Below are 14,454 nucleotides of genomic sequence, written 5' to 3'. Positions count from 1 at the left end.
TCAAAATCATGTGCCACCTAATAGGATGCAACAAGGTCACAGTATCACCTCTGATAGACCTGCCAAAGGTGCATATCCTGAATCTAACCACAAGGACACACCAAACTCGAATTGAGAGACACGCCACACCAAACTGGCCTGTAATCTTTAATAGTGCCAATGTCATGAATGTCAAGGAAAGACTGAGCAACTATTTCAGATTGGAAAGTGAGGAGATATGAAAAATTGAGCCCTTCTCTCTTCCTCGGCGCTGCCTACGGAGGTGGCAGCCATCTCCTCCTCGAAGGCATCATGGCCGCCCTCAGACCCCTTGTGAAGCCCAAGATCGTCAAAAAAAGAACCAAGAAGTTCATCCGGCACCAGTCAGACCGATATGTCAAAATTAAGCGTAACTGGCGGAAACCCAGAGGCATTGACAACAGGGTTCGTAGAAGATTCAAGGGCCAGATCTTGATGCCCAACATTGGTTATGGGAGCAACAAAAAAACAAAGCACATGCTGCCCAGTGGCTTCCGGAAGTTCCTGGTCCACAACGTCAAGGAGTTGGAAGTGCTGCTGATGTGCAACAAATCTTACTGTGCCGAGATTGCTCACAATGTTTCTTCCAAGAACCGCAAAGCCATCGTGGAAAGAGCTGCCCAGCTGGCCATCAGAGTCACCAACCCCAACGCCAGGCTGCGCAGTGAAGAAAATGAGTAGACAGCTCATGTGCACGTTTTCTGTTTAAATAAATGTAAAAACTGCAAAAAAAAAAAAAAAAAAAAAGAAAGAAAAAAAGAAAAATTGAATAGCATGTGTAATTTGGGACTAAATCCTTTTGCTATAAAGGGCATATTGCCTTTAAGGACTATTGCTAAAAACATGAATCAGGTCTGAAGATAAGTGAGCAATAATGTGTCCAAGTTGATTTCCAGAGTTTGATGGTTTTATTTCGTATATGTGGGAGAATGCTCTTGTTCACAGGAAATACACACTAATGTAGTTGGGGATGATGGGGCATTAGGTTAGCAACTCAATTTTTAAATTGTTTAGTGAGAAAAGGTTTTGTCCTATTCTGTAAACATGTCTGTTGTTTATGATTATTTTAAAAGAAAAAATGATAATAACAGAGAGAGGAAAAGATGACAAACACAAGCATCTAATTTAGCTCAGTCTTAAAATCCACTAAAATGAGAATAAACATAATTTTAAAAAATGCATTATTGTGGTAACATATATAACATTTACCATTGAAGCCATTTTTATCTTTTTTCTGAATGTTTATTGACACTTCACTGACACTTTTCCATTTAACATTTTAATTTTTTAAATTGATACATAAAAATTGTATATATTATGGACTACATATTGATGTTTTGATATGTATAATATATAGTGATCAGATCGGGGTACTTAACATATCCATTATCTCAAACATTTATCTTTTCTTTTCTTTTTTTTTTTTTTTTGATATAGAGTTTTGCTTTGTTGCCCAGGCTGGAGTGCAGTGGTGCGATCTTGGCCCACTGCAACCTCCACCTCCTGGGATCAAGCAATTCTCATGCCTCAACCTCCTGAGTAGCTGGGACTACAGGCATGCATCACCATGCCCAGCTAATTTTTATGTTTTTAGTAGAGATGGGGTTTCACCATGTTGCCTAGGCTGTTCTCAAACTCCTGGCCTCAAGCAGTCCACCCACCTCAGCCTCCCAAAGTGTTGGGATTACAGACGTGAGCCACTGCACCCAGTTATCATTTCTTTGTGTTGGGAACATTCAATATTCTTTCTTCCAGCTATTTGAAAATATATAATGTATTATCAACTGTAGTTATTGTTACCTACAGTGCTATAGAACATTAGAACTTATTCCTCCTCTCTAGCTGTAATTTTGTGTCCTTTAACAAATCTCTTCTGATATCCCCTCAACCTTGTGCCCTTCTCAGCCTCCAGTAACCTCACCATTTAACAAATCTTAATTGTACAACTCAGTGGCATTAAATTACTTCACAATGTTGTGCAACTATCACCACTATTTTCAAAACCCTTTCATTACCCCAAACAGCAATTCTGTCACCATTAAGCAGTAACTCCTCTTCTCACCTTTTCCTAGCTCCTGGTAACTTGAAATCTACTTTCTGTTCTATGGATTTGCCTATTCTAAACACTTTATATAAGCGGAATCATGCAATATGTGTCCTTTTGTGTCTGGGTTCTTTCATTTAGCGTGTTTTCGAGATCCGTCCATGTTGTAGCACATATCAAAACATCATTCCTTTTTATAGCTAAATGGTATCTCATTGTATGTATATACCATTCCTCTATTGATGGGCACTTGGCTTCTTTCCATCTTTTAACTATTGTGAATAATGCTCTATGAACATTGGCATATAAGTGTGTGTTTGAGTCACTGTTTTCTTTTTTATTTTTTTAGACAGGGTTTTGCTATGTCGCCCAGGCTGGAGTGCAGTGGCGCAAATCTCAGCCCATTGCAACCTCCGCCTCCCATGTTCAAGAGATTCTCCTGCTTCAGTCTCCTGAGTAGTTGTGATTACAGATGTGCACTGTCACAACTGGCTAATTTTTGTACTTTTAGCAGAGACGGGGTTTCACCATGTTGGCCAGGCTGGTCTCCAACTCCTGACCTCAGGTGATCTGCCCACCCCAGTCTCCCAAAGTGCTGGGATTACAGGCATGAGCCACCATGCCTGGCCCTTTGAGCCACTGTTTTCTATTATTTTAGGTTTATACCTAGAAGTATAACTACTGGGTCATGTGGTAAAGATGTTTTAGAAAACATAGTCCACAAGATTGAGAGAACAGTGAGAGGTAACAACAATAAAACCGTAGAAGGTAAAGGCATGAACAAGTGGTAGCTGACCGAGTGATCTGAGGAGCAAGGCTACACTGACCGTGGAGCAACACAGGAACCAATAGAATTTCCATGATTGAATTCTGAAAAGGCTCAGGAATTGGTAGCACTAGTTACCCAAGAAAGTTCTAGACAGTGGAGAAGACAGGCTTGTTTGAAGGTTCTTTAAGAAGTGGTATTGGCCGGGCGCGGTGGCTCAAGCCTGTAATCCCAGCACTTTGGGAGGCCGAGACGGGCGGATCACGAGGTCAGGAGATCGAGACCATCCTGGCTAACACGGTGAAACCCCGTCTCTACTAAAAATTACAAAAAACTAGCCGGGCGAGGTGGCGGGTGCCTGTAGTCCCAGCTACTCGGGAGGCTGAGGCAGGAGAATGGCGTGAACCCGGGAGGCGGAGCTTGCAGTGAGCCGAGATCGCACCACTGCACTCCAGCCTGGGTGACAGAGCAAGACTCCGTCTCAAAAAAAAAAAAAAAAGAAGTGGTATTAAGCTGGGCACAGTGGCTCGTCCCTGTAATCCTAGCACTTTGCGAGGCTGAGGTCGGCGGATCACTTGAGGTCAGGAGTTCAAGACCAGCCTGGCCAACATGATGAACCCACATTTCTACTAAAAATACAAAATTAGCCAAGTGTGATGGTGGGCACCTGTAGTCTCAGCTACTTGAGAGCCTGAGGCAGGGGAACTGCTTGAACCCAGAAGGCAGAGGTTGCAGTGAGCTGAGATTAGGCCACTGCACTCCAGCCTGGGCAACAGAACAAGACTCTGTCTCCAAAAAAAAAAAAAAGTGGTATTAAAATGCTCAATTTGGGCCATCATAAAGTAACTGGTATCAGACTTAACTTAACCTCCGACTGTTAAAAATAAAATTGAAATAAAAAACCTGGACAAAATGTGAAAACCCAGGGTTGCAGACATTAAGCAGTTAGCAATACCAAGCTGTGATCACAGAGGGAAGGGGCTGTGATCATAGAGGGACTCACACAGGTGAGTTCCACATTCACCCTGGCTTTCTCCCATTTTCTGGGCCAAGCTGTGGGGCCATGGAACACAGCCAGGGGAGAAGAGCGTCTCACGGGTTAGGAGTAGACTTCAGGCTCCTCCTGTCATCAATGCTCCTCAGACCAGAGTCGCTCACGTCTGCTGCCTTGCCATGCCTTCCTGCAGCTGTCACCAGTCACAGACCAGCCTCGTCCTCCTGGGGCTTGAGTGGCAGCTCCATGCATTTTGAGGCAGGGGACACGTTCTACATGCCCAGCATCCAACAGGCCGCAGTGTGTCAGTATCCTCTGCTGGCTTCTTGTCCTCATCCTTCTCTGTGGGCTATGGTGGGGACAATGGGGGCTACAGTGGCAGCTGTGCTAATGTCCTGGCCAGGTCCAACGGGCTGCTGGCACGCAATGAGAAGATCACCATGTAGACCCTCAACAACCACCTGCCTGGCCTCCTACCTGGCCAAGGTGAACGCCCTGGAAGAGGTCACCTGAGAGCTGGAGGTGAGGGCCCGTGGCTGGTACCAGAAGCAAGGGCCTGGGCCCGCCTGTGACTACACCCACTACTTTAAGACCATCAAGGACCTACGGGACAAGATTCTCACTGCCACCACTGAGAACTTCAGGATTGTCCTGATGATCAACAGCACCCATCGGGCTGCAGATGACTTCCGAACCAAGTTTAAGGAGCTGGCCCTGGGTCTGAGCCTTGAGATCCACATCAACGTTCTATGCAGGGTGCTGGGTGAGGTGAGCCTGGCCAGGACTGACCTGGAGATGGGGATGTTGGAAAGCCTGAAAGAGGAGCTGGCCTACCTGAAGAAAAATTACCAGAAAGGAATTGGTGCCCTGAGGGGCCAGGTGGGAGGCCTAGTCAGTGTGGTGATAGATTCCACTCCAGGCATCAACCCAGCCTAGATCCTGAATGACTTGAGAAGCAAATAGGAGGTCATGGTTGAGCAGAACCAGGAGGGTGCTGAAGCCTGGTTAACCAGCCAGTCCCAGGAGCTGAATCAGGAGGTTGCCAGCCACGTGAGCAACTCTAGATGAGCAAATTCAAGGTCACTGACCTGTGGTGAACCCCCCAGGTTTTGACATTGAGCTGCAGTTGCAGCTCAGCATGAAGGCTGCCCTGGAAGGCACATTGGAAGAAGCAAGGACCCTCTTTGGAGCCAAGCTGGCACAGATCCAGGCACTGGTCAGGAGTGTTGAAGCCCAGCAGGGCGACGTGGGTGCTGACAGCCAGCAGCAGAACCAGCACGAGAGGTTCATGGACATCAAGTCACAGCTGGAGGAGGAGATTACCATTTACTGAAGCCTGTCCTTGGGCCAGGATGCCCAAAAACAACCCACCTGCCTCCAAGGTCCTCTGAGTCCACTGGCTTCTGGGCTTCCATCCTCCAGAAGAGGGGTTCCCCTGGGTGAGGGAATGGGAGGGACACTTACCCCTGCCTCTTTTCCTGGTCAGCCAATAAAATTTTATGGCCTAAGGTGGGTGTAGGGGTGTAGGGAGGAGAGGTAGATTTCATAGTTGAAGGCTGAGGAGTCAATTGAGATTAAAGGTGGTGCAGGGTGCCAGAAGCAGTGCTACAAAAAAGGAAACCAAGAAGTCTGTGTGGAAACCTCTTTCAGGTCTTGGCCAATTCCTGGGCCATGCAAGAACAGTGACTAGAAGACTGAGTGCTGGGTGGAGATCTGGAGTTTTCACAGTGCTGGGAGACATTGGGATTTGGATCTAGCCAAAGTGGAGAAACTTCAGTGAACACCCAACATTCAGTTGAGACCCTAGCAAATTACACAGATGGGTTGAAAGTTTTTAAAAAGATGAAAAGGATAAACTCTGCAAACACTATCCAAAAGAAAACAGTTGTGCTTTATTAATATAAAGCAAAGTAGACCCTAACACAAGAAATATTACAAGAGATATTATACCTTATTAAGAGGGCTAACACAATCGTATACATTAAAAAATTAATATGTACCTGATAATACAGGTTCAAAATAGATAAAGGAGAACTTGACAGCACTAAAAACAAGGATAACATCCATCTTCATAGTTAGAGATTTTAACAACTTCTATGAGTAATTGATAGCAAAAGCATACAAAAACATCAGTAAGGCTGGGAGCAGTGGCTTACGCCTGTAATCCCAGCACTTTGGGAGGCCAAGCGGGCAGATCACAAGGTCAGGAGATCGAGACCATCCTGGGCAACACGGTGAAACCCCATTTCTACTGAAAAAAAAAATACAAAAAATTAGCCAGGCATGGTGGCGGGTGCCTGTAGTCCCAGCTACTCGGGAGGCTGAGGCAGGAGAATGGCATGAACCCAGGAGACGAAGCTTGCAGTGAGCCGAGATCGCACCACTGCACTCCAGCCTGTGTGACAGAGTGAGGCTCTGTCTCAAAAAAAAAAAAAAAAAAAAAAAAAAAAAAAAAAAAAAAATCAGTAAGATATAGAAGATGAAAAACATGATTAACTAACTTGGTCCATAAAATATTGCACCAACAATATAGAATACACATTCTTTTCAAGTACACTAATATGATTTGGATTTGTGTCCCCACCCAAATCTCATGTCAAATTGTAATCACCATTGTTGGGGGAGGGGCCTGGTAGGAGGTGACTGAATCATGGAGGTGGACTTCCCCCTTGCTCACGATAATGAATGAGTTCTCATGAGACCTGGTTGCTTAAAAGTGTGTAGCACCTCCCCCTTCTCTCTCTCTTCCTCTTGCTCCAGCCATGTAAGATGTGATTCCTTCCTCTTCACCTTCCACTATGATTGTAAGTTTCCTGTGGCCTCCCCACCCATGTTTCCTGTACTCCTTGTGGAACTATGAGCCAATTAAACCTCTTTTCTTTATAAATTACCCAGTCTCAGGTAGTTATTTATAGCAATGCAAGAACAGACTAATACATACACACAGAACATTTATCCAAGTAGACCATGTTTTGGGCCACAAACAAGTCTTCACAAATTTCAAGGGATTGAAATCAAACAGTATGTGTTCTCTAAACATTGTGGGATAGAAAAATAAACTCAAAAGAAAGGAGAAGAAAGAAAACAAGAAGATAAAAGCAAAAATGAATTAAATAAAAAATAAATCTATGCTGGAAAAAATCCACAAAGCCAAAAATTGATTTTTTGAGAATAATAATAAAATTGATAAACTCCTAGCAACTAATCTGTAACAAAGAAAACACAAATTGCCATCTCTAGGAATAAAATAAGGGATATCACTACATATCCTACAGACATTAAAAATATGAAAGGATACTATGAACAACCTTATGTCAATAAACTAAAAACAGAGACTTTCCAAGGAAGAAGTCCTTGGAAAGCACAATTTACCAAAACTGATACAAGAAATAGAAAATTTGAATGGTTATACAACTATTAACTATTCAATAGTTAAATAAATTAACTGGTCAACTGTTAAATAAATTGAATCAATTATTAAAAGGCTTCTACCAAGAAAACACCAGCCCATATGGTTTGGTCTTAGATTGGTTTCCCTGAAAACAGATTCTTAGATGTTGAATTTCATGCAGGAGTGGGAGACACATCTGTAGGAAACTGAAAGCAGGATTGGCCAGAAATAAAAACTGACTCACAATGCAGTTGCAACCCAGACCTCAGGCAAGCCCTAGAGCTGAGATAACCATTGAGAATTGAATCAATTTCAGGAAAGGGGCTAGGCTTCAGTATTCCTATCTTAGCACCCTGGAAATAAGCTTAATCTTGGGTGAGGCAGTTCCCTGCAGCTGAAGGTAGCTCCCAAGGAGGAACATGCTGTGAGCTGTCAGCATCAGACAATTGAGCAGTTGGAGACAGGGTGCATTAAACCTTAGAAGAGATTTAGGTTGAGTACCAGAGTATCCAATAAGGTTGCACTGGTGATTTTTCCAAACATTTAAGGAATAAAATCTTACACAAACTCTTCCAGAGAATAGGAAAAGAGGAATCAATTCTCAACTCATTTTATGAGGTCAACATAACCTGACACTAAAACTTAACAAGGACATTAGAAGAAAGGAAAATTATAGGTCAATATCACTTATGAACATATATTCAATATCGTAAATAAAATATAAACAAATAGAATCTAACAATGCATAAAAATAAGAAAATATTATTACCAATTAGTATGTATTTCAGGCATATAAGGTTGGTTTAACATCTGAAATTAAGGTATTTCGTCCTCACTAACAAAATAAAGGAGAAAATCCATAGGATAATTTCAATAAAGAAGGAAAAACATTTTACAATATGCAACATCTATTCACACCAAAAGAAAATGTTCAGTGGGGCAAGGTGGCTCACACCTGTAATCTCAACACTGTGGGCTTCTGAGGTGGGGAAATCACTTGAAGCCAGGAGTTTGAGACCAGCCTGCGCAACATAGCAAGACTCCATCACTACAAAATTAAAAAAAAAAAAAAAAAAAAATTAACCGGGCATGATGTCATGTACCTGTAATTTCAGCTACTCAGGAGGCTGAGGTGGGAAGATCGCTTGATCCCAGGAGTTCAAGGCTGTTAAGCTATGATCCCACTAGTAAACTCTAGCCTGAGTGACAGAGCAAGACCCTGTCGAAAGAAAGAAAAAGAAAGAAAGAAAGAAAGAAAGAAAGAAAGAAAGAAAGAAAGAAAGAAAGAAAGAAAGAAAGAAAGAAAGAAAGAAAGAAAGAAAGAAAGAAAGAAAGAAGGGAAAAAGGAAAGAAGGAAAGAAGGAAGGAAGGCAGGAAAGAAAGAGAGAAAGAGGAAGGAAGGAAGGAAGGGAGGAAGGAAGTAGAGTTCTCAGCAGACTAAACAGAAAAAAATTTCTTAATCTGATATAGAATATCTACAAGAAAGCTACAGCTAACGTCATATTCAATGACGTTATTCAATATTGAACATTTTTCCTCAAGGTCAAGGATGTTCACTCTTTTTTTGTTGTTGTTGAGACAGAGTCTCACTCTGTTGCCAGGCTGGAGCACAGTGGCACAATGTCAGCTCACTGCAACCTCCACATCCCAGGTTCGAGTGATTCTCCTGCCTCAGCCTCCCGAGTAGCTGGGACTACAGGCGTGTGCCACCACACCCGGCTAATTTTTGTACTTTTAGTAGAGACCATGTTTCACCATGTTGGCCAGGATGGTCTCAATCTCTTGACTTCATGATCCACCCGCCTCAGCCTCCCAAAGTGCTGGGATTACAAGTGTAAGCCACTGCATCTGACACGATGTTCACTCTTATCACTTCTATTCACTATTGTACCAGAGGTCTCAGCCAGTGCAATAAGGCAAGAAAAGGAAATAAAGGTTACTAAAAGGTAGAAAGGAAGAAGTAAAAATGCCTTTGTTATTCATAAATGGCATGGCTGTTTATGTAGAAAAACCAAAAGAATCTATAAGCAGCCAGGTGCAGTGGCTCACGCAGGTAATCCCAGCACTTTGGGAGGCTGAGGTGGACAGATCGCTTGAGGTCAGGAGTTCAAGACCAGTCTGGTTAACATGGTGAAAACCTGTCTCTACTAAAAATACAAAAATTACAAAAATTAGCTGAGCATGGTGGTGTGTGCCTGTAATCCCAGCTACTTGGGAGGCTGAGGCAGGGGAATTGCTTGAACCCAAGAGACGGAGATTACAGCAAACCAGATCACCGCACTGCACTCCAGCTTGGGCGGCAAAGTGAGACTCTGTCTCAAAAAAAAGAATGTACGAGCAATTAGAATTAATAAATTCTATTAAGGTCACTGAAAAGAAGCTAAACATATAAAATCAGTTGCATATATATTTATAATAAATTACTGGAAGATAAAATTTTCTTTTTCCTTTTTTTTTTTTTTTTTTTGAGACTAGGTCTCATGTTGTCACTCAGGCTGGAGTGCAGTGGCAAAATCATAGGTTGCTGCAGTTTCGCAGCCTTAATCTCCCAGGCTAAGACTACAGGCACATGCCACCAGGCCTAGCTAATTTTTTTTTTTTCTTTAAGTAGAGATGAGGTCTCCCTCTATTGCCCAGGCTGATCTCAAACTCCTGAGCTCTAGCAATCCTCCCACCTCAGCCTCCCACAGTGCTGGATTATAGGTATGAGCCACCACACCCAGCCTGAAATTTTAAACTACCATTTATAACATTTTTAAAAATCACAAACCTAGAAATAAATCTAGTGAAAGATGTGTAAGTCCTACACTGAAAATTACAAAATATTCCTAAGAGAAATAGAAAACTTGTGGAAGAAGAATTCATTGATTAGAAGACTAAATCTTGTTAAGATGTCAGCTCTCTATAGATTGATCTATAGAGTCAATGCAATCCAAATAAAATTCCCAGCAAGATTTTAAAGACTTTATCATCCTCAAAAGTTGGCTAACTTACACTTTCAGCTATCAAAATTTACTATAATGTTACATTAAATTAAGACTGCATGTTGGTGCAAAGATAAACAGGCCAGTGGAACACAATAGAAAATCCAGAAAAATACCCTACAGATACAGTTAGTTGATTTAAGAACTGAATTTAGTGAGGGAAAGTGGTTTTTTTAGTATGTAGTGCCAGAGCAGTTGGTTATCCACATAGAAAAAGAATGAAACTTGACCCCTACTTTACAATACACAAAAATTAATTTGAGGGCCAGGTGTGGTGGTTCACGCATGAAATCCCAGCACTTTGGAAGGTCAAGGCAGGCAGATCACCTGAGGTCAGGAGTTCAAGACCAGCCTGGCTAACATGGTGAAACCTCTTCTCTACAAAAAATACAAAATTAGCAGGGCATGGTGGTACATGCCTGTAATCCCAGCTATGCAGGGGGCTGAGACAGGAGAATCGCTTGAATCCAGGAGGTGGAGGTTGCAGTGAGCTGAGATCACACCACTGCATTCCAGCCTGGGCCACAGAGCAAGACTCTGTCTCAAAAAAAATAATAATAATAACTTTGAGGTAAGTCATAGATCTACATGTGAAAAGTAAAATAATTTCTAAAAGAAAACATAGAGAGAAATTTTCGTATTCTTGGAGAAGGCAAAGATTTCGTAGACTGAACACAAAAAACACTAATCATAAAAGATCAAATTGATAAATTAGGCTTTATTAAAGTAATTTGTTATTAAAAGATACCATTAAAAAAGTGAATGACCATGCCACAAACTAGGACAAAATATTCACAGTATATACATCTGATGAAGGATTCATGTCCAAAAAATATAAAGAACCCCTACAAATCAATAAAAAAGACAACTCAATTGTGAAGTAGACAAAAATTTGAACCAGCATTTTCACAAAAGAAGATCCCAAAAGTCTAACAAACCTATGATGAAGCTGTTCAACACCAGAACTCGCTGGGGTATGCAATTTAAAGCCCACAATGAGATAGCACTACTCTCTCCCAAAATGACTACAATTAAAGAGTGACACTACCAAATGCTGGTGAGAATGTAGAGCAAGTAGAACTCTCAGATGTTACTGGTGAAAAGTGTACATTCATTCAACTGCATTAGAAAACCATTTGGCAGTATCAAAGTTAAGCATATAATAAACCTATTACTCAATTATACTCCTAAGTATGCTCTTCAAAGTAAATGCGTGTATATGTCTACCAGAAGACATATACAAGAATGTATTTGTAACCGAAAACTAGAAACAACCCAAATGATCACCAAAAAATGGTAAAAATAAAGAGTAATATAGTTACACAATGAAATGCTACACAGCAATAAAAAAGAATAAACTCGCCATCATGTATAAATCTAAAAAACATGTTGAATGAAAGAAACCAAAACCAGATAGTATATACTTTATGAATCTATTTATAAAAGCCAAAGAATAGGCTGGGCACAGTGGCTCACATCTGTAATCTCAGCACATTGGGAGGCCAAGGTAGGCAGATTGCTTAAGACCAGCCTAAGCAACATGGTAAAACCTCATCTCTACAAAGAATACTAAAATTAGCCAGGTGTGATGGCGTGCACCTACTATAGTCCCAGCTATTCGAGAGGCTGAGGTGGAAGAATTGCTTGAGCCTGGAAGGTTGAGGTTGCAGTGAGCCATGATTCAGCCATGGTACTCCAGCCTGGGTGACAGAGCAAGACCCTGTCTCAAAAAAAAAAAAAAAAAAAAGCAAGCAATTTATAGTGATAGAAGTTTCAGAATAGTGATAATTTTAGGGAGTGAGATATGGAGAGTTGTTTTGCTTTGTTTTATTTTGCCAAGAAAGAGCACAAGAGAACCTTTTAGAGTGATGGGAACATTCTATATCTTGATCTCAATGACCGATAGACATTGTATACTTATGTTAAAACACATATAATATTGGCTAGGGACGGCACTTTGGGAGGCTGAGGCAGGCGCGATCACTTGAGGTCAGGAGTTCAAGACCAGCCTGACCAACACGGTGAAACTCCCATCTCTACTAAAAATACAAAAATTAGCTGGGCATGATGGTGCATGCTTGTAATCCCAGCTACTTGGGAGGCTGAAACAGGAGAATCACTTCAACCCAGGAGAAGGAGGTTGCAGTGAGCTAAGATCGTGCCTTTGCACTCCAGTCTGGGCCACAAGAGTGAAACTGTCTAAAAAAAAATGACAGATGACAGATAGATAGATAGATAGATAGATAGATAGATAGATAGATAGATGGATGGATGGATGGATGGATGGATGGATGGATGGATAGATAGAGAGATAGAGAGATAGATAGATAGATAGATAGATAGATAGATAGATAGATAGATAGATAGATAGATAGATAGATAGATTAAAATAATACATACGTGCTGAACAGCTCCCACACATTGGGCAATTTCCTTGCCCCACCATGGGAAAAAAGACTAGAGGTTTTTTCTTTGGAGAATATAAAACAGAAGATCTCAAGACTCAAAGGCACCACGCACAGCTGAAGGAGGGATACCTTACTGAAAATCAGGGGGTTAAGTAAACCTATGCATGTCAAATGCTGCTTCATCCCACCTTTTTCCTCACTTGACTCCCTGAACTGAAAACTTACCCTCATGTCTCATTGGCCAGAATTGTATCACATATTCATTCCTAAACCAATGAACAGGATAGGAAATGTCCAAGATGGAGGAATCCAGAAAAATTAAGACAAGCTTGAAGTTTGTCATCGCTATCATCATCCTCATCATCATCACACATTTATCATATGTTCATACAACAGACTTGATTCCATTACCTACTAGACCAAAATTAAACAAATACTGTTTCTGCAGCCATTATTCTGAGAAGCTACCAAATTCCCAGGACAATGTCTCTGATTTGGTTGAGTGTGAGTAGCATGCCCAGTCTCTGATTTGCAGGAAGAGATGGCATCTGGCCACTTTGGCTTCCATGATAGAAGTTGGGTACTACCTCCTTAGACTACTCACAATGAGAATTTCCCAATTTCAGGTGCCAGGACAATGGTGTTTGGATGCTGAATAACCCCAAGTGACAAATGTTCGTTACCAAGAAAAAGTCATGAACTGCCTCTTTAATCTACCTTGAGCTAAAATTTGAAAACACTTTCCCTGTTATTTATCTGTCTTTGAGTTTATCTGATACCTTTTCAACTGGACGGTCTCATTTCTTTCTTTGCTCCAATAGCACAAGGCTATGAATCCTCTTTTTGTGATTCAACACGCAGGAGTGTTTCTGGTCTCTAGGAGTTCACCATCTCCCACTCACTTGATGCTCTGAATAAAGTACAAAGGCCTGGTATGTAATTTTTTACTCTTTCTTCTCTAAGTCCCATCCCATTAACCAATGATCTCTGTTATAGTAGGTTGCGTATGTGTAAACAGAAAATATTGAGCAATACTTCCCCTATGACAGATCTCACAAGAATACTACATGAGTTTTGATATATGGATCAATTCCTGCTGGAAAAAAAGTACAATATTAATGTGCAGTGATTAATTAACATTGCCAAGTCAATTCCCTAATATTGCATAAAATAAAGTTTGTTTTGGCTTCCTTAAAAATGAGTATGTTCTATTCTTGCAGGTCTCAGCAACCCAACTTGCTCTGCATATGGCTGCATGTTTAATTAGTGATTTTTCTGTAAGACTCTGCAATTAGCACCGTGATGATTAATAAAACAACTCCTTTAAAGCTCCATTTAGCTAGCAGAACTGTACAATCAGGTATAATTAATTCATCATTAATAAATCATCGCTGATTAACTAATCTGTTTATTACCAACACATTACTGAACAGCTCCCACCTGAGCACAGCTAATTTTTCTATGCTGAACAGAGCTAGAAGCTAATAAAAAATTTAAAAAAATAAAAGCTTCTCTAAAAGTGCATTAAGTAGCAAGTGTGTTGGTATAGTTAGGGAGATCGTGGGGCAATATACATTTAAAATTTATTGAACTGCACAGGCAATTGTTACTCAGGAGTGAAGAAAATGGTGGCTAAGTCTGAAAGCCTAAACACCTAACGGTTCTCGAATTTAAACATACTCCAAAATCACCTGGATGGCTTGTTACAACACAGATCACTGGGTCTCCTCCCCGGAGCTTCTAATTCAGTTGGTCTAGGACAGGGCCTGTGAATGTGCATTTCTCTTTTCTTTTTCTTTCTTTTTTTTTTTTTGGAGACAGAGTCTTGCTCTGTCACCTAAGCTGGAGT

At 41.2% G+C, this 14,454-nt stretch overlaps 1 protein-coding gene across 1 annotated transcript; it reads left to right on the top strand.

Moving 5' to 3' along the window:
- Positions 1-235: 235 nt before the first annotated feature.
- Positions 236-783, top strand: LOC102128774 (large ribosomal subunit protein eL32). Its single transcript, XM_005565713.5, has one exon. It carries the CDS (start codon positions 292-294, stop codon positions 697-699), a length of 408 nt encoding a protein of 135 aa, XP_005565770.1. The 5' UTR covers positions 236-291; the 3' UTR covers positions 700-783.
- The last annotated feature ends 13,671 nt before the right edge of the window (positions 784-14,454 follow it).

This window comes from Macaca fascicularis, chromosome 9, assembly GCF_037993035.2.
Source record: "Macaca fascicularis isolate 582-1 chromosome 9, T2T-MFA8v1.1".
NCBI classification, from domain to species: domain Eukaryota; kingdom Metazoa; phylum Chordata; class Mammalia; order Primates; family Cercopithecidae; genus Macaca; species Macaca fascicularis.
The sequence above is the reverse complement of the archived record's forward strand: the minus strand, read 5'-3'. Positions and strand labels throughout refer to the sequence as shown.